This window comes from Hirundo rustica, chromosome 3 (assembly GCF_015227805.2).
Source record: "Hirundo rustica isolate bHirRus1 chromosome 3, bHirRus1.pri.v3, whole genome shotgun sequence".
In the NCBI taxonomy this organism is placed as follows: domain Eukaryota; kingdom Metazoa; phylum Chordata; class Aves; order Passeriformes; family Hirundinidae; genus Hirundo; species Hirundo rustica.
Window position 1 is genome coordinate 92,665,467 of NC_053452.1, and position 23,716 is coordinate 92,689,182.

Genomic DNA, 23,716 nt, shown 5'->3' on the forward strand with positions numbered 1-23,716 from the left:
GCAAGCACACCATTTTTAGGGCTTAAACTACAAAGACTACATTCATGACTTTGTAGTCTCACATTTAAATCAGGAATTTTAAAGTTTTGCAATTTGAGGGGGGAAAAAAATAACAAAAGTGCAACCTTGCACACTATTCTGACCTGAATTAGTTTTATCTTCAGAAACTAAGAGAAACACTTGGATTCTGAAACTAGATTTCTATGCCTTTAAATAGTTAGCAATTTTCTGAGTTTCTGACGCTTAATTTCTGGAAAAACTATGACAGTCTCATCACATATTTTCTTCTAGAAAACCTAGTACTTCCAAGCTCCATTTCTAGTATAATTTTTGTCTGGGGCACACTGGTGAGGAAGCTGAGTAGGGTTAAAATGCACAGGACTGTTAGACCTCAGATTCCAGGATGTTTCATCTCCAGGCCATCAGAGAGTTGGACTTGGTATGTCCATCTGTGGAAACAATCTCCTCAATCCCTTTGGGATTAGTACATTCCTTTACACATTTGGGAATGCTTATTTTTCATCTGCTTTTTTGTTGTTTTAGATCCAAACTCTCTACAAATTATACTTGTCTTTTGAAAAGCCTGCAATTCTGTCTCTATAATATATGTGTAGTCACAGAGCCCCTTTTTTGCTAACAATTAGGGTTGAAGTTTTAAAAACAACCCAAGACATATAATCAAAGGAATTCTGTACCACAGAATAAAACATAATTCAGCTCTGTGAAAAAGTTAGAGAGGGAGAAGACAAGATAGCTGTGCTAGGATGCAACTCTCACATGTGCAAAACAGAAAATTGAATAAAGAACATTAAAAAATGTTTACTAGAATTTGTAAGAGAGGAGGCAGATACATTGCACATCACTTCCATTACGCAGGAAGAACAACCTGTTCCCATTCTAATGTCAAGCACAACTACAGAGTGATTCCATCACTTTCCTGAAAGGTTTCATTGCTAAACAATGGTACCCAAAACAGAGACCTTTGAGAACCAAAGGCAAATGATCACACCAAGAAATGCTGAACCCAGCCCCTACACTGGATCAAATACGATTGATCAGAAGAATCAAACACCATTCTTTTCCCCCTCTGATTCACCAGATTGGAAAGGAAATGTTTTGGGGGCTGGAGGGAAGAATTGCTTATATGGAAACTTGTGAGAAAGAAACAAACAAAACAAAACAAACAAACAAACAAAAAAAAACAAAGAAAAAACACAACAAACAAAACAAACAAACAAAAAAAAGGAAAAAAAAATCACAGTACATTTGTCCTGTAAATAAACAAACCCAAGATCATTTCTACCACCATGTTCAGCAGAGGAAGTGGCTGAAAGAGGAGACAGTAAGCTGTCTAACCAAGGCCTTCAATCAGCCACTCAAAAAACCCCTCCTGTCTTTACAGGAAGGGCTGGGAAAGGAAACAAATAAAAGAACAAGGCAACTTTCACTGGGTGATTTGCGTTTTTGTCAAGTGGTGTTTTGTTTTGGTTGGGTTTTTTTTCCAAAAACAGTATATAGAGGATGGTCTTCTTATCCATCAGTGCATCAACATTTTTCACTGCATTAAACCTTGGTACAGACATTTTGTCAAGCTTTTAGATGGCAAGTCTGAGATCTGCACTGTGTGAGGGGATTTCTTTTTTCCTCTGCTGAGGTTATCTCCTATAACTACCAGAAATCTTCAGACATCCCCAGGTACCACACAGCCAATGGAATCCTGCTCAGAGCTGTAACAACCTCCCTGTGAGCAGGGATCCCAGCTGTGCCTTGCTTTAGCAGCAGCTCAGATATAGCAACAACTGACAACAGCATGGATGGGGCACTACACTGATGACTACAAATTCTTCCAGAAGGATCATGCCAAACCCTACACCCCATTCTGGCCTTAAGCTAACATTTAAACGCCTACAAGGTCCCCCAAGAAGAGCTTAGCTCCTGGAATTCACATGCCTTCTGAGCAGGGTCTCATAAAATTGAACGCTTCACCTCAAAACTGTTTTCCTTCTCCTACCACAGGGACTGTTTAGATGGCAACATCATGCAGCCTCCTTTTTTAAGTGGTATAGTTGTCAGGCCAAGCTTTCTTCTTGGGCCCAACCACTAACAGGATGGAAAACGTTCCTGAATGCTATGAAACAAACACTGTCGGGAAGTGGAAAGTGGTTTCTATGCATGAAAGAAAAAAGAAATCTCAAGAAGAAAAGAAATATTACACATCTGTGGTCTTTTCCACAGCAGGACATTCCTTTTGTGCCCATATTTTTCTCCCATCACTTATTTAATGTTTCAGAAGTTAATATGGAAATTGCTTATCACCTGGAGGGAAAAGCATTATGCTGCTGGGATAAAACTCTCCAGAGAAACGGCAGGAGGACTAGGAGCTGCAATGCATTTTTAAGGAAGGGAACACCATCATGCACTTGTAACATTCAGTCTTTCTGTGAAAATAGTCCCTTATCCAAGAAGGATCAGAGGTCCCCTCTGATGACATGTGGCAGCCAGCCTGGGGAATCTGAAACAAAACCAACCGCACATCTCTCACCCAAAGGAAAGTCATCTGCCTCATGCCAATATACTCTAATACCACGTGTACTATTAGGTATGTCAGATGCCAGGAATACATATCTAGCAATAATTCCTCATACTGGACTAACAGTATACAGGGATGGAAGGCAGGAGACTGCAGAAGCATCAACATTTGTGTTCTAGTTCAGATTAAGAGGCTATGCTTTTGAAGTCAGCTTTGAATTTGCCTCCATGATTGATTTGTATTGTATCATCAAGCAGTGTCAAACCACAAAAACAAGATTCCTCACAAAGATGCATTCCCAGAGCACCCCAGCATACCGCAGCCTCAGGTAGGCACTAGTCCACAGGAGGGGACCACAGCACGAGCAAAAGAAAAACCCTAGCGTAAAGTGTGTGTAGCACCAAATACTTCACAGTAAAGAGATTTGCTTGTCTAGTGTATTTTCTAAATTAGAAATTGTCAGGATGACAATCTGATCCCATGAACATCCTCTGCATACCTCTTACCAGAGCTATATCTAGAGCCTTTGAAGCGAGAGAAAGTGACAAGAGGAAATGAGAGCTTCCTAATTTTTAAGTCAAATTTGCCCTCCACATAACTCTGCTACCATTGTCAAGGATAGGAAAAGTTATTGCCAATCAACAATGGAAGTTGTTCAGCCTCCAAAGTGGATATTCCCATCATCTATATCTGTTCTGGATGGATACAGCTGTGTTCTCAAATGCCAGAGCCAAACCAATGACTTTGTCTTTTCTTACACAAAAAAGATACCACGCTTGATAGAAATCTTCAGCTGAATTGAGCTTCTGCCACCGATTAGCAACAAAGAGTGATACATTGGTCATTCAGCCAAATTTAAATCTCGTGAAGAATGCTTCTGGGATGAACTGTTCAGGTATGTATGACAGATGCTGCATTACCTCTCCTATTAGTTAATGTTTGTTTTGCTTCCAGAAACAGCAGAAGCTTCCCCAAGCATTTCCAGTTCAATATGCATGTTTTCAATTTCCATTCTTTTTACTGTAACTATAATGCATGGAGAAAAAACACAACACAGCAGCACACCTGCTGACTTCAAATCCCTGTATAAACAGGGCATTTGCACAAGCTGCTATGTATCAGTGACTATGTTAATGGCTGTAAAAGCCATTTTTAGTAGCATAGGATGGTGAGGAAATTCACACATAAGGTGTTTTGAGTAAGAGACATCAACTCAAAGGTTTCATGACAGCCTCACCCTGTGCTTGGTGAGGAGTTCTAAGGTGCCAAATCCCATGGAAATACAAAGGAAGAAGTAAGACCTACTTGCAACTACTGAGTGCAATTAACAGAGTTCCTCCATTTCTAAGCCTTGCCTTCAAGGCAAAGTCAGGCTTATGATTCATGCAAATGAACTGGTTTAGAAAAAGCTACAAAAACATACCTCATTTCTAAAACTAAAGCCAATCACTACACCAACCCCAAACTGCAGCAGTCCCTAACTCTTCAAAGGACAGCTATCTAAGACCAAATAGCTTATTTACTTTAAGACAAGCAGCTGTTAGGTTGTAACCTAGGCCTCTTCATGACAGACTGAGAGCAGCAGATCAGGGTACAGGCCACATTTTCTTTCATCTCCACACTTACATACAATCATAGAATCACAGAACTCTTTGGGTTGGAAAAGACCTTGAAGATAATCAATATCCAACTGTTAATCCAGCACTCTGATCCTCAAATGCCACATCTACAAATCTTTTAAATATCTCTAGGAATGACACACAGCCACTTCCCTGGGCAGCCTGTTCCAATGATGACAACCTTTCAGTGAAGAAATTTTTCCTAATATCCAATCTAAACCTTTACTGGTGCAACTTGAGGCCATTTTCTCTTGTCCTTAGGAGAAATCTTGAACTTTGGAGGAGAGATCAACCCCCACCCATGTACAATCTCCTTTCAAGTACCTATAGAGAACAATAAGAACTTCCCTCAGCTTCCTTTTCCCCAGACTAAACCCACCCTCATCCCCTCAGCCATTCCTAACAAAACTTGTGCCCCAAATCTTTCACCAGCTTAAACTCATAAATACATCACTTATAAGGGTTCATATAAACTGATTTATCATTAGTGTGTGCTGACCTTATTTCAGTTCAATTAAGAAAGCAGCAGTATGAAAGGACTGAGGTTTCAGTATTTATTGCTAATTATTCACCCATGCAACTTTTCAGAAAATTGAACAGTGCTTACATGAACATTACTTTCATTCACTGTAGTATAATATACACACAGTCACATCAAATAAGCTTCAAATGCCGTCTCATTTTATCGTTGTCCAACTCTGCTCCTCAGTGCTTTCAAAGTTTTCTTCATGATTGGTGCTATTTCTTCAATAAAAACAAAACAAAGACCAGTTAGGGTTACAGCTGTGAGCAACTTAAAATGCTATTAGTATAATATTAAGCACATATTAGTAGGCAGAAGGTTAAAATAATTAAATTGATCATCTTAGGAAATGCCACTTACTTTTGGTAGGCTTCTTTCCATCTTGAATCATGACACCTGAGCTAGAACTTCTACAGTTGCCAGCAGGTATCAGATTTGATAATGTGTTTTTTCCATCTCTCATTGCCGGAATCCCTGTTCTTTTAAAACAAGCAAGAAAAGAAGTTAACATTTAATATCAAGTTACCATTTGCTTTGGCTCATTTTGGAAAAAAAAAAGAAAACCCAAAACCAACATCCTGATTGGATACATTTAAGAGACTTTATACATTTCAAAGTTATAGGATAATTCAGGTTAGAAGGGATCATAGATGACTATCTTTTCCATTTTAATTCTTGAACAAATATTAAATTCATAAGGCTTCATATCTCTTGCTAGTCTTTAAATTATCACAGTTTGACAAATCAAAATGGTCGGCAATACCACTGTGATTAGTAATGCCCCGTGCTCTAGTTTGCACCTTGTGTTAATTTTCCTCTTTGAACACAGCTGAACTGCTAACTAGCTCATTGACAGAGAATGAGGGCAAATGTTTAAAAAAACCACTCTGTAACTGGCTAGCAAAAGGCAAAACAACTAGCAAAATATCATGTTGGAATCCTCAATCAATGAGACAAGGACTGAGGCAGATACAGAGCTAATGCCTCCTGTTAAAGACCATTAATCCAACATAGCATTAAAGTGTCAGCACAATGTCACCAAATGTCACCAGCCCTGTACTCCTCAGAAGCAGTCACTGAGGATTCTGCCAGCACTTGGTACTGCACACTGACTGAGAAGAGCAGCCTGTTAAGGATCTGCACATCTGCATGCAAATCCTTAGCAGGATTTTTTAGCTCCTGCAAGACCAGCTTCCCAAGTGAGAATTTCAGCCATGCAAATTCTGCAGCTTAAAAAACCAATAGGTCAAAGCAGTGAAGTTTAACTCATTGTGCCTAAATAAACCCTTTGGTTCTCAAGAAGGCAAATCAATGACCCTCTCACAGCTTCTTTCATGTCTGAGAAAAAAAAATCATGCAAGGCTTGGTCTACATCATACAGCTACTGGTCCAGAGATTACTGGAGCACAAAGGACATGTGTACTTGTATGCTACTGTACTTGAAGCACCTAAACTGGAAAGGTCTGTCACAATACAGAATCAATCTCCCACAGAACAGCTGAAAGCAAAAGCACAACTCCAAGTGCCTTAAGTTACTGCCTTGGTGGGGGACTATCTTTTCATTGGAAATAGCAACACTATGGAAAGAACCTTCCAAATCTCACCAGCTAAAGGCACAGTTATGAAAATTTATCTGGTGTAAAAGCTGAGTTTAAGAAAATCCTTACACTCAGGCTGCCCTTCCTAACCCATACTTACAATCACCTTGTGCAGCAAGGCTGTTTGACTAAGCTTCTGAAATTCACAGGGGAAAAAAAAAAAAGTATTAAAAGTTCCTGTGGTTCATTCTGGTCAGCTGTATCACAGCAGGCAGCTGACTGGGATTTTACCAAAGCAGGAGAACATGTGAGGCTACTAGGCAGGTTTATAGACCCAAAACATCAATAATGAATTGCCCTAAGATGCCAAGTGGCTTTAGTGCAAACTGGAGAAAAGAAACAGCATCCACTTACACTCCACCTGGGAAGGTGAGTTCATTGTCACTTTTGAGAAATGAGCAGTGCCAATGCACACATGCCAGAGGAGTACACAAGACTTAAAAGGCAAGGCTGTTTCTATCTACTAGCCACTTTAAAAAAATGAAAGTAAATAGAGTTATTTAGAACTTTAAAATTATTTTGCAAGCATGATTTTGAACTGACAAAGACACAAACTCAAATTAAAAGCATAGAACACTTAGTGCACTTACTTGCACTTCTCTGTGAGATGAAGCTGGATGACAGGTCCTGCTGTCCCATGGATTTCTTGCTGTCGGCAAATGTTCTTGGATGGTTTTACTGCACCAGTCACATAAGCCATTTTTGCTTGCCTGCCTAATAATATAGAAGCAAGAAGCAGAGGATGCAAGGCTTTTCATGTCCTTTAAGCCCAAAATTGCATTGCTGCTAAGAATCCTTAGTCCAACCAGTAAGGTAAGATTTGTCTAAATGCATTATTTGCAGGATACACCAACATATTGTATTAATGCACATGTTTATTTTTTAAGCAAATTTTAATTTAAGAGTAACAGCGTTCATTCTTGATGATTTGTCATCTCATCATTTCTCATTCTTGATGAAGTACGGCATTAGTACTCACTACAAACAAATCACTAAACCAAACATATTGTAAAGAACAGCAGAAGAGATTGGGTTTTGTAAGTAGAAGAGCTAACCAAAGATTTTACCTTTTGGTTTCTCAGACTGAGCTGAAAGAATAATTTTTGTAAGGATCTTCAGTTTTTCCTCTCTCTGGTTAAAGAGTCTCCAGTACATTTCACGCCAAGACTCATATTCCAGAAGGCTCTCATTTTTAAAATCTCTTTGGCAGTGTTTCTTCCACAAGTGGTCAGTCTCTTTTATAAACATCTAGTTTGAACACAAGATATCTTAAATCAGAGATTTAAAAATAGTATTTTCAAGAGTACCTGTTCTCTGAGCCTACTGACATGACCCAAACCTTTGGTGGAAGAAGGTAGAGAACAAATCCCACCACACGTGCTGACACAGATACCCTCACCATGGCAATACAGACATGCAGGGACATTGACTACAGCCTGGAAATAACACAGCTTCAAGCAGCAGTGCTTGAAGCTGTGTTATTTCAGTCAGTGTGCCATGCTTACAGGCTAGACTTGTGTTTTACAGCACAGGCTCAGGCCACTCTGCCTCTCAACTTGAAGCACACAGAGAAAAGACTAACTTGCCCTAGGAAGGACTGCACACTCAGAACATCAATGTCCAAGTGCATCATGGAGCTAAAGTCCTAACAGCGTAGATAAGAAATCTACCACACGCATGAAATTGCCCTCCAGATAACTCCTGACCAATGTGCTTTGCAGGCTTAATAGTTTGTAACTTGAAAACAGTTGGTTCTGACTTTCCCAGCTATTTCAGTGGTAAATACTATGGTCATCTTCTTTTTCTTATTATTTTTAGAAACAGGAATACTTTTCTATACACACTGTCTTTCACTTAGTCATCAACAGTTATTCTCTTGAATGTTTTAAACTTCAGAACGGGAGACTTGATAATGACAGCTGAATTCAAAGAAACTAGTATGCAAGACAGAAAACCAGTGCAGCCCGTGGAGTTGTGGAACTCTGTGGTTCCCCAAATTTAACAAGGCAGAATTTACCATATTACATTTCTCTATTTGAAACAACTGCTCTGGCGTGCAACGTATTAGCACAGGCTCAAGAATTTCAAAGGGCACACCTTCTGCTTCTTGTAGCACTACAAAAGAGGACAGTACTTTCAGTATCTCACTTATTTTACTCAATGGGTAATACCACTCACAGTTTAAAAATAAAAACACAAGTTAATTTTAATTTTAATCACTATATAAGGCTATGAAAATACTTATAAATCAGCAGTTCCATACTGACTAGCACTTATACTTGAGGATGGATAAAGCATCTTTGAATAGTCATTGCCCCATCTTTACTGATATGCATCACTTCCTCCTCTGCCTATGCAAGGAAGAAAAGAATGTCTTGATCACAATAAACATGGAGGGAAGGGCAGAAGTTTTAGTTTATCATTTATAGGATATTATTTTAAGTAAACTTGGACCTTTAAAAATTGTAAACTTTCAAAATAAAGCTACATTTTAGCACAGTCAATCCATTTCTGCAAGTGCCTTTCAACCAGCTCCACGTCACCTTTAGCAGGAAGGGGCAATATATTTTAGTGTGCCAGTGGGTGGCATGGAGAAGAAAAAAATCTCATCCCCTTAGAGCCAGAAGTGCTACAAACGCCCTGAAATACTCACACTCAATATTGTTGTGAAGCATGCGGACACACTGCTCATACAGTGTAAGCATCTTCGAAAGGCAGACTGCCTTAGAGCCAGAGTAAACCTGCATTTTAGAGTTCAGTCTCTGTCCTGTGAATTGAACTATGTCATTGACTTGCTGTGGTGCTTCTACAACAGGAACTGCAGATGCTGCAAGCAAAACATCAGGCAGGTTTCACAATGCTTTAAACATTCAGCTCTCAGACAAACATATATTACTTTTACTTACATATACAAAGTATTTTCTTAATACAAAGTTACTGCATTACAGCATGGGAGCCTTGCACGTACTGTAAATTGCAAAAGTCCATTCACCATCACCTAACAAATTCCAAGATGTACACTGCAAGTAAGTTGCACCAACTCAAACTAGTCTTGCATTATTTATCACCAGTCTACATGAGCTACACCTCGATTGCTCTGTTACCCATCTATAGAACTAATCCTCCTCAATTATCTTAGAGAAGACAGAAGCTGCAATAGCAGCAATGTTTCAAGATCCCAGTGGTAGGAAAACACTGAAACATCAGAAGAGCTGCTAGGGGAACTACTGGTACTTTATGTCACCTACCTATAATGATGCAAGTGGTTCCTATACCAAAGCTAGACCTAGTCTCTCATATATTTGTTTTACCCAAGATAATTTCTACCAAGGCTTTGCCTGCTCTAAAGTATAGAAATGAGTAAAGATAAATTGAGCCTGTAGAACTGCCACTTGATTTATGCCTTCTCCAAGCCTGTGATGACCTTCCTCAGTATTCCTTTACTCAGTAAGGAAGGCCTTGGTAACTCCCTTTAGCTTCAATATGATTTCTACAGATGAGAAAGTGAGGCCCGTCTTTGCCATGGACTGATGAGCTAACACAGTATCATGGGTTGGCACAATTTTGTTTTCTGGTTATAGAGAAATGTGAAATGTTTTTCCCTGCCATTACCATAGAGTGGTTTTGGGGGAGGGGGGAGGACAGGGACCTATCAAAAAGCTGGCTGGGATATTGGCAGCTAAGTTGACCAATGGGAAATGTCGGTGAGATTTTGGAGGGGACATTTAAAGCTAATTTGCTGTTGCTCGATCTCTTTCTCGTTTTGGAATCAGCCATGAGGTAACATCGTGGGCAGCAGGGCCAGGCCCGGGCCGGGCTCTGCTGCCCCTCTGGGCGGCTGGGCCGGGCTCAGCCGGGCCTCTGAGGGCCGCTGCCCTCACAGGGAGAGGGCCTGGGCCGGCTGAGCCCTTTCCCCTGCTGCCGGCAGGGAAGAGGGGCGGCTGCAGCTCGGCAGTGCTGGCCACGTGCTCGGACCATGGCAGAAGGGGCCAAAACATGGCTCAGCTTAATCACCACTGGCAGCAGAGAAAGAAAGCCTGCAGCTCCTAACAACTCCGAGTCTAGCCAACCCTGGATGAGACCGAGGGGTGGAAAAAAGGACATCTACCAGCTTCCTCCATCAGCACAGCTTTGCATTTTCTTCAGCTCCTGCAGCCCGGGGCTTGCACGTGGCCCTTGTAGGCCCAGGTGGATTTAAGCTTTTTCTAGCAACATAGAACTTTTAAAGCACAACTCTTCCTTAAAAGAAAGAAGAAAGAAAACAGAGGGTACATGGAACAGACACCAAATGAAGTCAGTTAGATTAGAAGTGAAAGAACTAATAATATTAGAACAGGATTGAAGAAGTGGACATTTTTAACCAGACTTCTCTAGGGTAAACTATGGAGAAATGAACTGTTCTTTGCAGCATCTTAGTGTCGTTGGGTTGAATGCTATTCTAATCAAAATTAAGGACTGATGTAATTGAGATTTATTTGGGAACTTTAAAGCCCCCGCTCCTGGGTTAAAAGGAGGTCTCAGCCTTTGAGACAAAGATGATTTTAGACTAGAAGAAGTATTCGTAAATAGTACCCCAGATACACTGAGAAGCTTTGCTGATAGAACATCACAGTCTGCGAAAACTCCAGGCGGCAGCAGATGTGTGACATTGAGAGCCCTGGACTATTTTGTCTTGTGGCAAACATCTTCATTAAAAAAACTTTAGAGATACTCCTCCTAAAGTAATGAGTGATTATGCCTAATAATTGAGAAACTGACTGAAAATCTCAAGTTGTGTCTTTCTATATTATTTAATAAGAAAGTTAATAGTTTGTAAAAGGAGAGAAGCGTGTTTTAAAGTGTCATTCCATTTTAGTTTAGGTTTTCTTCTTAACTTTTTTTTTCCTTCATTCTTTTAGTGTGTGTTAATAAAATTATTTTTGTTCATTTTTAAGCTTAAGCCTGCTTTGTTTTTTTCTCCTAATCTCTCCCTCGACAAAATGAATAAATACTAAAACCCCTACATTAATTGGTGTGTCTGCCCGGTTTTATTAAATTAAGACCATTACATACAGCTTATTAGAAAAGGGGATAAAACATTTCTACACAGAGCTGTAAAAACCTCCACTATTTCACATTTATCAGCCTTTAATATTACTTACCTGTAAAGTCTGCAGCACATGGAAGAAATGATTCTGAGATGCCTGGCAGAGTTTTAGGTAGTGGAGTATTAAGAAGCTCTTGGAGGGATGCCACTTTGGCCTGTGCACAGTCAAGGAAAGATTACTTCACAATTATAAAATTCAGGTTAACCAGGCTTAAAATAAGCTACAGTAAACCCCCAAACATTTATGCAAATCCCCAAATTAACTAGGATAACTAGAATTCTTGCTTTTCTACACTAAAATTTACTCAAAGGATTACTTTTCAGTCTATCCTTTCATATTCCACTTACCAAGACTATACCACAAAAGGAACTTAGTGGGACATCTGCAATTAGCACATAGAAAGGACAGAGTAAATATATAGAGCTAACAGGCTTTCAAATAAATCACTATTGAGGCATGCAGTGAATGAGGCAAAACTGCAAGATGACAAAAGCATAATTCTAAAAGACAAGACACAAGTTTATACCTGGTCCTATCAAGTCTCCTAGATCACACTCAGTAAGCCATTTAGCCTAAAACATTCACAGCTAATGCCCTACAAGGGATTTAAAGATGCAGCAGCCTGTTAAGTATGGGTCCCTACAAATGGATCAACTGCAACATCTAGAGTGGGTCTCAGGTATCCTCCAATTGCAACTCAGGCACTTGCAACCCAAAACTGGTATTCCCTGCACTTAATTTAAGTATGTATAGTAGCTTTCCACAACTGCTTGAATATCAAAGGTTTTTCCTCAGTTTGTTAGAGTATCATACATAAGCCTCTACATTAATTTTCCCATCTGGGACAGAAGATACCACATTCAGATTGCAGATCTTCTGTAGTAAAAAAAGCCTGAAGCTTTCACATCACAGTGAAAACATAAATCTGAAGATAACTGATTTTCAGTGCACAAAAGGTCTTCATTTAAAAGGTCTAATTAATACACCTTTTTGCATACATATTTTCTCAGAGGAGCTACCTAAGCTTTGTGCACTTCAAGGGACTAGGACAGCTCAGATTAAGAATCTGTATAACCTAGTTTTATATGCAACACTGTGGTTTACTTCAATGCATTTAAAGAATATTCAGTTCCACTGCAAACCTTAACATTCCCTATTAAAGAACCACAGCATCTGGCAAAAGGACTGTTCTATACACAGAGCTGCAGCAGACACAAACCAGGATGGTCAAGAAAGAAAAAAGGTGGAGATCTTTCCAAAGGTAACTGCCATTGCATTTTGCAAGCCAAATGAAGATTAGTTGGTAAGGACCAAAAACTACTGTAAGGTTGGAAATAATGCTAAAAATACAAGCAAATCAATTGCAAACTGTATCTTTTTTTGCCATTATTGTAATTATTGGCAATTGCAATGCAGCTGATACATCAGTCATGCAATCTGTTCTTTAAAATAAATACAGATAAATTTCACTGAAATTAAAAGTCCAAAGCACTTGTTTGTTTGCAGTTTATCTGCTGTTATCTCAGTCCTGTAGTTGTTTACCTTTTTACTGGGAGTTTCTGATTGATCACTCTCACATTTTTTTACATTTTCAGCTCCCTCTTTTGCCTGAGAAAGTTTTGAAGTCTTTTGTGGTAATGAGCTGTTCTTCTGTTCACAGCACCTTTTTGGCTGTGCACCTGTAGAGCAAGCCTTTCTTTTTCTTTTATAGTTAACTTCATCATAAGTAAGATAAGATTCAAAAGACATAGTAGGGGCTTCAAATTCCTCATCACTAGATGATTTGGCTTGGTCTTTCATGACAAGATTTTGTTTTGGTTTCTTCACACGTTTAGGATTTCTCTCTTTGGAAGCATCCTTACTAGGCTTTTCCTTCAGGGGTAATAAGCCTTCATTGGCTGCAGAGGAATGCTGCTTTTCTGAAATTTTCTTGCTCACTGTGGAGACGCTCTCTTTGAACTTACTTTCTTTAGCCTGAGAATTGGTACCCTGGGAAGCATGCTTAGAACCACTGCTGCTACATTCTTTATTATCACATTCTTTTGGAGACTCAGAATTTGTACTTTGATGGGTCTTTTTGCTACAAATACGCTCTTTATTCAACTTCGTAGAAATGGGAGCACTACTGGAACTTCTAAAGGCCAGTACAGATGTTTCAGGCTTCTCTGAAGGCTTAATCTCCTTGGAAACAGAAGATTTCATCTCACGTTTTTCTTTTTCATTATTTTTTCTTCCCTTGTGATCACTGCAACAATAAAAAAAGTTACATCCCATTCAGCAGCTGATGCTAAATTCTTAGTTTTTCCGATATTAGTAAAACTGAAAGCATAAAAAAATCACACCATGTGTCATAGTTTCACAAAACCCAGACTTCAGTTCTGCACTGTGTTCTTATCCTTCCATTATCAGTACAGAATCACAGAGCTCTTGCGTCCAGCACTGCTAAATATTGAAGCAAGAACTGATAGCAAAACAAGTGGGGAGGGACCCTGAGCAGGAAAACAAACCTGGCAGTACTATCTGCTTATAGCATGCTATATACCACTTTTCACAAAGCTTCCCTGCATGCTTTATAACAATAACATTGTGCTTGAAATAACTAGGAGACAGAAAAATTTACAACATGCTCCACAGGTGATACAGATTAACAGGTTGGCCTTCATGATTTACTTAGCACAGGTTCTGGTATTTTACTTTCCTGCTGTTTGAACAACTTCAGATTTAAAATGCACTATTTAGTTAAATTATGCCCTTGGCTTTCTCAGCTCAACTGTCTGGAACTGTTGGAACTCTGCAAAATATCTAAAGCAGAGCAGGCCTGGCCATGGCAGTGGTGGCTGCTTCAGTCTCAGGAGAAACTGCATCTCTTCACTGTGCCTCCTCCAATGTTGGAAGCCCCTCAGCCCACAAGAACATTACAAGAAAAACCTCTACACAAGCACATCACTGGAGAGCTGCCTCATTTAACCACCACCTCTGGGAAGAAAGAGCAAGTTCCCCAATTTCCTGAAGTGCAGAGCAGTGCCCATTATGGTTTAGTCCTATTTGCACCAGCTGGGACCTCAGAACTTGTGCCAGTCACAAAAAGCAGCTGAAATCAGCGTGCTGACTGGCTAGTTGACCAATAATGGTTTGATTGTTTTCCTCATATTTTACAACTGCATTCAATTCACATTCCAATTCAATGTACATTTGTCATTCCAAACATCTTCCTAAGTTTCCAATCTGTATTTTAAAATTACACTACAATATAATTAACTTTAAGGAACAAACTTCACACCTACCTTTTACTTTCTGGAGAAATAAGCTTTTTCCATTGTTTTAACAGACTTTTAGCTACATTCCCGGCAGTGGCATGTTCCCTAAAACTGTTAACTGTTTTGTCTATGCCAGTTTCCTGTTGAAGATAGTGAAAGAAAGAGGGGTGGAATAAATCAACTGTCGTTCCAAATAAAATCTCCTCTAAAACAGCTACAAACAGTATTAGACTAGTATTCAGAGCAGCCCTATGGCAGCCAAAGAATAAATACCCTCTTCATACTGCAAGTGGAATTGAAGGAAGTCGTTATTTATAACCAAATATGGGGAACAAGAAGCAGGCTTAATTCATAAAACTAAGATAAAGTAGTTTTCCTCCATTAAATGTACATATTTCAGGAATTTCGTTTCTCTCAAATGCTTGAGCCCACAAAATGCATCAATTCAAATTTCTTTGCTCAAAGGAAGTACATTTGAGCACATTAGAGAGCATATATGTTGGGCAAGGTGTAATATAAAATACATCTCAACCAGTAGTACAGGGTTGAGGGGTCAGAGCAGTAGAGTTATTTTCATAATATCATTGTGTCTGCAAGTCTCACTCTGTTTTGTCTAAGCAAAAAAAAATCTTGCCGACTCAGTGTTTGTAGAATCACAGGTGATTTTAATTCTGTTTTATCAGTAAGCATGTCTGATTCACAAACCCTCACTTTTAAGATGCACGCAAAACAGGGAATTCAGTAGGTTCACTGCAGCCTGTGAATGCTCTTGCTAGCTAGTGAAATTATACTCCTGTGAAGTCTGAGCTTTACACATTACTCCCACATAATCAGCTCAGCCTCCAGAAAGGGCTTCCTTAAATTCACTTCCAGTATATTTAGCTTATGTATAATTTGAGCAGCCTGATTTGGTAAGTCAGTTACTGCAAACAAATGGAAGAAATCTGGTGGGACTACTTCATAAAGCTATTTCTGTTCTTCAAATGCATTAAAAATATGTGGAGCCCTCCACTAAGACATCACTTTCCTCTATTTGACTTGAAGACTTCCATCGAAGTCTGTCCCATTATAAAGCATGCAAAATTAATGGGAACATGAATCATCTGCAGAAATTCTTTGTAATTTTAAACAACTAATTGCAATATGAGATTATGTATTTTTATTGGAAAACAAAATAAATATTGCTTCATGGTAGAAGTCTGCCGGTGTCTGGGCAGGCAAATGCCTTTACGCGAATAGGCCATCCAAATCTCTTGGCAACTATATCTTTCCTCTTACTCTTCAAAGAATTCTTTCACAAAATCCACATTTTTCTTCTTTTCAAAACACATTGCTTATAATAGCTAGAAGCTTCACAAACCAGTATGAGAATATCTAATATAGATATTGATAGGACGCAGCTTGGATGAGGGTAAAAGTCACAGGAATCTTTATTTGGGATTCCTGCTCTTTAAATGCAAGAAACTAACTTCGAGCTGCTAATGAAAGATGGAGGAGTTAGACAATTGACCTAAAGAATGGTTCACCCATATTTGCTTTAAGCATTGACTTAAGGCAGCTTTACAGTGAAAAGTTAGCAGAGTGTCTTCTAAATGCTCAGTTCACTGCTCTGTACTATCACTGTTGACATAATACTTCATTTATCAAGTTGGATGACCAGCTTTTGGAAAATTAATCTAACCAAATAGGAGATAAATTCAAAATTGTAAAATGCAACATGTTCATCACTTGTACAAATGCACACTCTTGGCATTTAAATAGTAATTCACTACAGAAGAGTTTAATGTATTATTACTGATCACTTACCACTAAAATGTCCAGCGATAAATCCAAACCTTGTAGTACCTTAAGTGTTTTTATAATCTGGAAGGAAACATTGGATTTATTGTTCTAAAAAAATACTTGGAAATCTTATTCTGCTCTCATCCTCATTCACATATTTAATCCAAAAATACACAATAGTGTTAAAAGGAACATTCAGCAGCTCCTGGAAAACATAAGCACTCCTTTACTGAGCATCAGGGCAGTGTTTGCAGGCTGTGCTGTGAACCAGTACGGTCCTGCCGAGCCCTCAATTTCAGTAACAACAGAAAATCCAGTAAATAGTTTGAATTTACTGCTACAGACATCACAATAAATATCAATAACACAGAAGTAGAGGCTACATATATATGCCTACTCATCCTGTAGCAGTGGTCCTCATTTGCCACAGAGCCAGGACAAAAGCTGCATTATGCAAAGCCACCAAGCAAAAACCAGCAAGCCTCACAGTCAGCAGCCCTACTCCCTCAATCCAGGCCAAGAAAGGACAACAAAGCTGGTGCGAGCCCAGACTGCACAAAATAAGGTTTTGAAATCATAACTGCAATTTGGACTTTAACAAAACAAGTCAAGCTAGAACAACTGTTTTCTTTTGCACTGTCAAAGCTTTGCACCTGTTACAAAACTCAACACTTCCATAAAAGCAGGAAAGATATTTTCACATACAAAATGCTCATCTCCCCATGAGAAGTGTTTTAATAACAATGAAATCTTATTTATAAGCAGAGCATAAATTTCAACAGCAATATAACCCAATTTATTTGGCAAGGGGTATATAGCATCCCAGAGTCTTGCAGCTAACCATACACAGCAAATTTGTCTTCTCCTTCTGTCATCATTTAAGAATAGCATTCCCCAGTTTAGTGCTGCCACTAAAACACTCCCAACCACACATATGAACCTGTGTTATGGAGACTACAGAACTAATGTACAACTGAAATAGCAGCATTTCATAGGGCTTTCATAAAGCCTGAAATACTAGTCAAGTGTTTCAGATCATTGACACTTCTCAGTATAACAGCAGGAACACAAAACACACTACCCAGAAATCTTCTGACAACAATAACAGCTCCATTAATTTAAATAACCGATGAACTGTCATTTATTATATCAGATACTGCCTCTGAAATGGCATTGCAGGAGGTGGAAGAGGTACTAAAAAATGAGTGGCAAGGTCAAAGAAACAATTTACAAATTGCACTCCAGAGATATATTTCTCTACTGTTGCTCTAAGTTTCATTGTTACTATAATGCATTCGAGTAGTGGAATCCCACACTTGACACTGATTTTCATTGTGTTCAGTGGGGTCTATCTACATGCCTGGCATGCAGATCTTCTCCAAATCACCCACCCTGAAACAATGGTTCTGAGTCCAGACAAGCAGAGGAGAAATGCTTCACAGCCTGGGAAAGTATGAGACAAGGAAGACATACACCTAGGACCAGAGGAAATAAATCAAATCTCCCTCAAAAAGTTCAGCTAGCTACAAAATGGCAGGATACCTACCAAAAATTGAAAAAAAAAAAAAAAAAAAAAAAAAAAAAAAAAAAAAAAAAAAAAAAAAAAAAAAAAAAAAAAAAAAACAAACAACCACAAAACACCTTCCTCACCAAGGCTTCAGAACCAGCACAAAGCCATATGAAGTTCTGCTTATCTTTAAGATAAGGCACTCCCCAAGAAAAACAGTAATTGCTCACAATGTTAACATAGTTTCTAATGCTTGAGATGATCAGTGTCAAGTTAGTTCACTTTTATTTAATTAGAAGACTATATATCCTCATTGATTTAATTTATTTTGCAATGAAAAAGGAAGTAACCCACTGCTGACACATTATATTGTGATGTTTAACGTGGCTAGACAATCAAGCAGTGCAAACCACTGGGAATAAATCCCATTTGTTTTGCCTGAGACAAACCTATTTGTAGAAGGATACTAATGGATGTCTTCATCAAGATACAGAGAATAGGGGTTTTGAATACTTACTCTTGATGGATTTTGGACTAAGTTAACTCATAAAGCCAAGTTTCTTTCACAAGAAAAAAATCAGGAAGCAGGCAATTCATATTTATAGAGCTTCAAACCAACAGGCCAAATTACAAAAGTACCTAGACGACAAGCATGTTCAAAAGCACTCAACACAACTTAATGAAAAACAAAACTTTCAAAGTTTTCTAAACTACAGATCACACTGCTTGTTTTGGTTACTTGAAATGTATATCACATTTGGAAAATTAAGATAAATATCACTGTTTCATTTTAAAAATAGAAAAAATGGATCAGACACACGGATAAGGTTTTTAGAAGTTATACCAACTACCTAGAAGCAGGGAACAGCTCAGGCTGCAGGGGACTCAGTAGCTCTGCATGTACAGGACTAATACAAGACTCCATTCTGTAACTGGACAAAATAAAAGGCCACCTCCAGCCTGCCAGTAGGAATCACACATCTCCAAGTTCTTGGGATTTAGAACCAAACTTACAGACACAATCAGAAAATAAGCAAATATAATTTGTGGCAAGCATCTGCAGCAGCAGAGAAACTTTGTATTTATCCTATTTGCAAGAGATCTCTGATTTCTCTAGCAAAAACAAAGCACAAATACCAAGCTCCGGTATCTATCGTGCTTTGGAGAAAGGTATACTGTGAAGCACAGGACACAGTAAAGTCTGTCACCAAAACCAGAGCTTGCTAGAAACAGAAACTGTTGTCATTATACCTATGTATAGCATACCTTTATAATTATTGCATGAAATACTGCAAAATTATCGAGTCTGTTCTGAGCAGGCCCTCAAAATCAAAATGAAGGCTGACTATTGAGGGATCTTTCTCTCACCGTTTCTTTCACCATAGCATTTGTGTCCTATCTGGCTCTTAATCTCACTGGACTGGATCTGGTAATTTCTTTATGGAAGACCTTCCATATATACGTAATACATATGTAACCCTCCAGTGGTTTTCAGACTATTTTACCTCACATACCACTATCAGTTATATCCTTGTACAAAAACTCCACCAACTTTAAAAGAGACTGTAAACGTCATAGAAAAATTTTGAAGTTATCTTCATATACAATTCCTGGACTAGTCTACATAATTACTAAATACTGATTTATAAAGAATGATCAAAACCCTTTAGGGCTGGGGTTTTTTTCCATAAAATACATTCCAAGAAAAAAACAAGACCTAGGTATTCGTGCAATATAAACAGGCAAAGCCTTATGGACAGACTGAGAGCTAGCACCCACATAGTGGTGTGAGATAAAAGCAAAGATGACAGTGGGAATGAAAGCAAGGAAAGATGCTGGGAAGAAGGGAAAGCAGGCTGGAGTTTGGAGAGCTGAGATCAATGGTAATGAGCAATGGGAAAGAAGCATGTAAGCAAACAAAATTTTCCAGAACCAAAATTGAATGCAAAGTGGTAACAGCAGCCGCCAGGTGCACTGGGTTTGGTCATTTCCCACTACACCAGTGTTGCTCCATCATTCTTTATAGAACTGTTGTACAGTCACCTCTTATTTTCCTATCTGAACCTGGAACCTCAGGAAGGATGGAACCCATTAACAGCTTCACAGACCATCTGTCCTCAGGGGAGTGACAACATCTCTCTACAGTAACTCCTGTTTTCTCTCCTTCCTCTCTAAATAGCTACATGTCTCTTTCAAAGAGCTCCCTATGATTCTTTAGCTTATTCTCTCGTATAACAAAGCTTGTGGAATTCCATAAAGTCAACAGCCCTGGATGAGCTCGACAACTCATTTAAAAGAGCACCAGGACTTTGAGGAAAACACCTTAGGAAAAACCCAACTCTGCCCCAAGCAAACAATCTCTATGCCCTCGGCTAACAAAAAACCAAACCCAAACAACAAAAAAAATTACCCAAACACAGCTGTTCACCTAAAACAATTGCCTAGTTTTGTTTTCAGCTACTAAATCTAATGATTACTAAAGGAGCTTTCTTCCAATCATCTTACACAACACAGAAATGTAAATACTAATCACACACTTTACCTTGGCTCTTTAGTTTCATTAAGTTATGCTAGCCAGAGCTACAGACATTCTCTGGCCATCTTATTATCTTTCCAGCTTGGCCAGTGTTGTTTTTAAAAACAGTCCTCAGAACAGAACATAATATTCCTGCTAATTGTCCCTCTAAAGCTATATAGCAATAATAACATAACCCTGCTAAGCTACCCAAAGATAGCATTTACTCCATAAGCCACTGCACTCTACTGCAATTTCACGCTCAACTGGTAATACATCAGAGCTCCAAATCACTTTCTGAGTCAATGCTTTCCAAAATACTGTCTCCTATCCTGAGTGACCTATATTCATAGCTCCTGGCTGTGACTTTCCACTGAGCCATGGTAAAACATGTGTTGCTCAAATGAATGTAACTTACCACATGATCAAATTCGGTTTCTAGAAGAGACTCTCTTCATTTGATACAAATTACTTCAGTATGTGTAGCATTTCCCTACAATGCTTGCTGTCTTCTAAATTAAGGAATATTTCAGTGGCATCATGTCACAAAGAGATGCATAATCACTCTCCTACGCCCCAAAAAACCACCACCCAACATTGTTTCCAGATGAGTTCTGGCACTTATTTTCGGTGAGCACAACTGAAATCAGTTTCTTGTATTATACCAGGCCCATGACACTGCTTGCCTAATCAGCATCATACAGAAACAAGTCAAACATATTGAAGCTTGCATATATTTATGACAATTAGTGTCAGCCAAACACAATTTGAGATAAATTCAGCAGAAGGTATCTACATAGTATCTCACTGAATGGTATGGCTCATGGCACCACCCTTTAATTCTTCATCAGTTACATCTTAACATCATGCAGTGTTCAGTGGGCTCCTTTATGATCAATGCCAGTGAAGACCATTTTGCTGACCTTTAACACCAGCACAGTACTTTTCTCCCATACCTTCCCTAGAACCATAAGCATCATTCAATACCTCTCCTTTCTTTTGTCAATTCTCTGAAAACTCAGTAGGTAGCTATCAAACTTTACTAAGAAGTTTTTGAAATGTGCAATTGATGTTCTGCATGGTTATCAAAATGTTTTTAGCAATATTAAAAAGTCCAAAGACAAATATTATTCTCAGTATGGAACAGAAGTATCTGACAATAACACCTGCCTATGTACACATCTGTAATATTGATTTGTAATTATTTTCACACACTTCTAGAACTCTCATCTTTGCCTTTGAAGATACTAACCACATAATTCATCTTATTAGATTCAACTTCTGTTAGAAGTACCTTTCATGACTGCCAATTTACAGCTATGAGTTTCTCACTTTCCCTGCTACTCCTTAGGCCCTGTTACCCATAAATACTTCTATTTCACTAGACAGCTTTACCAGGGACAGAAGTGCTGCAGCACCACCATTAGCTCCATTTTACGCAGCACCTACTTGCAGCTATACTACATGAAAAACATTGTCTCCCCTCCCTTAATGAATCCATATCAGCCAGAGTTGTTCTCATTTTTCACTTTAGTGGAATGTTTTGAAACTTACTGGTTTGGGATCACTTAAAAACTAATTACCTCTAGAATTGCTTCTTTTTTTTTCCTTTGCTACCTCTTGTTTAAAAACTGTATCATCACTGATCCCAAGTAAAAATTCAGGAGCTGTAATAGCTGATAATTTCTCTCACAGAAGAAGAGATCTTAGGTTCATTGAACTGCAAATTAAAACTTCTGAAGAAGTACCTGCACAGATATTTGTATTCTAGACAGATATTGCCTACATCACAGTCAATGAAGAAGATAAACCATTATTGGCTACAAAAATCAGTTTTTCCTCTATATGCATACGCATACTTTGAAAACACACTGTAGGCATGATTAATAGCTAAGCTTCTCATCAGCTACCAAATACAATGTCATTTTTACTGCTGCCCTCTGCCTCTAACCACAAACTTTCATCAAGTTTTAGCGCCTTTGAAACCCATCAAGGTAAAAGTGTCCTGTATTTTCAAAGCAAATGTGACCCTCCAAAACAAGAATTTAAAAAAAAAAAAGCCAAACCAAGCAAAACCCACATCACTGCCTTGAATACACCTTCTTCAGTCAAATATTATTTATTTTTTCATAAAACATTGAGCCAATTTGGCACCCGCTACTTTGCTTCCATTTCTTTGGGAGTGCTGGCTGCTGCTCAGAGAGCGGGGCGTGCCTTGGTCCCCTGCGCCCCACAGCCTGGGGGGTTCCCCTGTGCGCCTCGGTCCCCTCTGCCCCACAGCCTGGGGGGGTTCCCCTGTGCGCCTCGGTCCCCTGTGCCCCACAGCCTGGGGGGGTTCCCCTGTGCCCCACAGCCTGGGGGGGTTCCCCTGTGCCCCACAGCCTGGGGGGGTTCCCCTGTGCGCCTTGGTCCCCTCTGCCCCACAGCCTGGGGGGGTTCCCCTGTGCGCCTTGGTCCCCTCTGCCCCACAGCCTGGGGGGTTCCCCTGTGCGCCTTGGTCCCCTCTGCCCCACAGCCTGGGGGGGTTCCCCTGTGCGCCTTGGTCCCCTCTGCCCCACAGCCTGGGGGGGTTCCCCTGTGCGCCTTGGTCCCCTCTGCACCACAGCCTGGGGGGGTTCCCCTGTGCGCCTTGGTCCCCTCTGCCCCACAGCCTGGGGGGTTCCCCTGTGCGCCTTGGTCCCCTCTGCCCCACAGCCTGGGGGGGTTCCCCTGTGCGCCTTGGTCCCCTCTGCCCCACAGCCTGGGGGGGTTCCCCTGTGCGCCTTGGTCCCCTCTGCCCCACAGCCTGGGGGGTGGTCCCCCGTGCGCCTCCACAGTGCCCGGCGCAGCTTCAGCACCTGCTCTGACCGTGCTCCCCACTCTTCTCTGCCTGTTTCAGGCGTCTCTTAGCTGCTCTCCGCAGCTACTGAGCATCCTGGCCACCCTACAGGAGCTGTTCCAGAAGAACAGCCTAGTCCTTCTTGGACCAGGAAGAACAAGGCAAGGCGTGACAGCCCCCGCTTCTCTTGATGTGTGCCTTTAAAACCAAGCAGAAGCACCTATTTCGCATAGAAAAGCTCCTTATGAACACAGAAATAACAGCCCAGCAGCCGCCGCGCACGCCCTCCCGGCCGGCTACCTCCGCGGGCTCTGCCGCACAGCGCAACCGCTCCTGCAGCCCCCGGACCCTCCGCGCAGCGCTCCGCCCCTTCTCGGCCATGGCGCCGCCGCTCCGCCCTCTCTCCGCCTCGGCCCTGCCGCCGCTTCGCCCCTTTTCCGCCATGGCACCGCCTCTGCCGCCGCTCCGCCCTTTCTCTGC

The 23,716-nt window shown here is 40.1% G+C and overlaps 1 protein-coding gene across 1 annotated transcript; it reads right to left on the reverse strand.

Moving 5' to 3' along the window:
- Window positions 1-4,689: 4,689 nt before the first annotated feature.
- Window positions 4,690-23,670, reverse strand: LOC120750535 (elongin-A-like). The gene is made up of 11 exons (XM_040059360.2): window positions 23,537-23,670; window positions 16,421-16,477; window positions 14,642-14,754; window positions 12,900-13,602; window positions 11,412-11,511; window positions 8,924-9,097; window positions 8,288-8,385; window positions 7,338-7,518; window positions 6,861-6,984; window positions 5,033-5,151; window positions 4,690-4,893 (listed from the first exon to the last, which is right to left on the reverse strand). The coding sequence occupies exons 1-11, from the start codon at window positions 23,615-23,617 to the stop codon at window positions 4,832-4,834; spliced, it is 1,812 nt and encodes a 603-aa protein (XP_039915294.1). The 5' UTR covers window positions 23,618-23,670; the 3' UTR covers window positions 4,690-4,831.
- Between the last annotated feature and the right edge of the window lie 46 nt (window positions 23,671-23,716).

Coding starts and splice junctions, on each gene's coding strand:
- LOC120750535 (XM_040059360.2), bottom strand. CDS start 23,617: ATGGCCGAGAAGGGGCGGAGCGCTGCGCGGAGGGTCCGGGGGCTGCAG. Junction 14,755..16,420: donor TATCGCTGGACATTTTAGTG/GTAAGTGATCAG, acceptor TATCTTCAACAG/GAAACTGGCATAGACAAAAC. Junction 13,603..14,641: donor ATTTCTCCAGAAAGTAAAAG/GTAGGTGTGAAG, acceptor TTATTGTTGCAG/TGATCACAAGGGAAGAAAAA.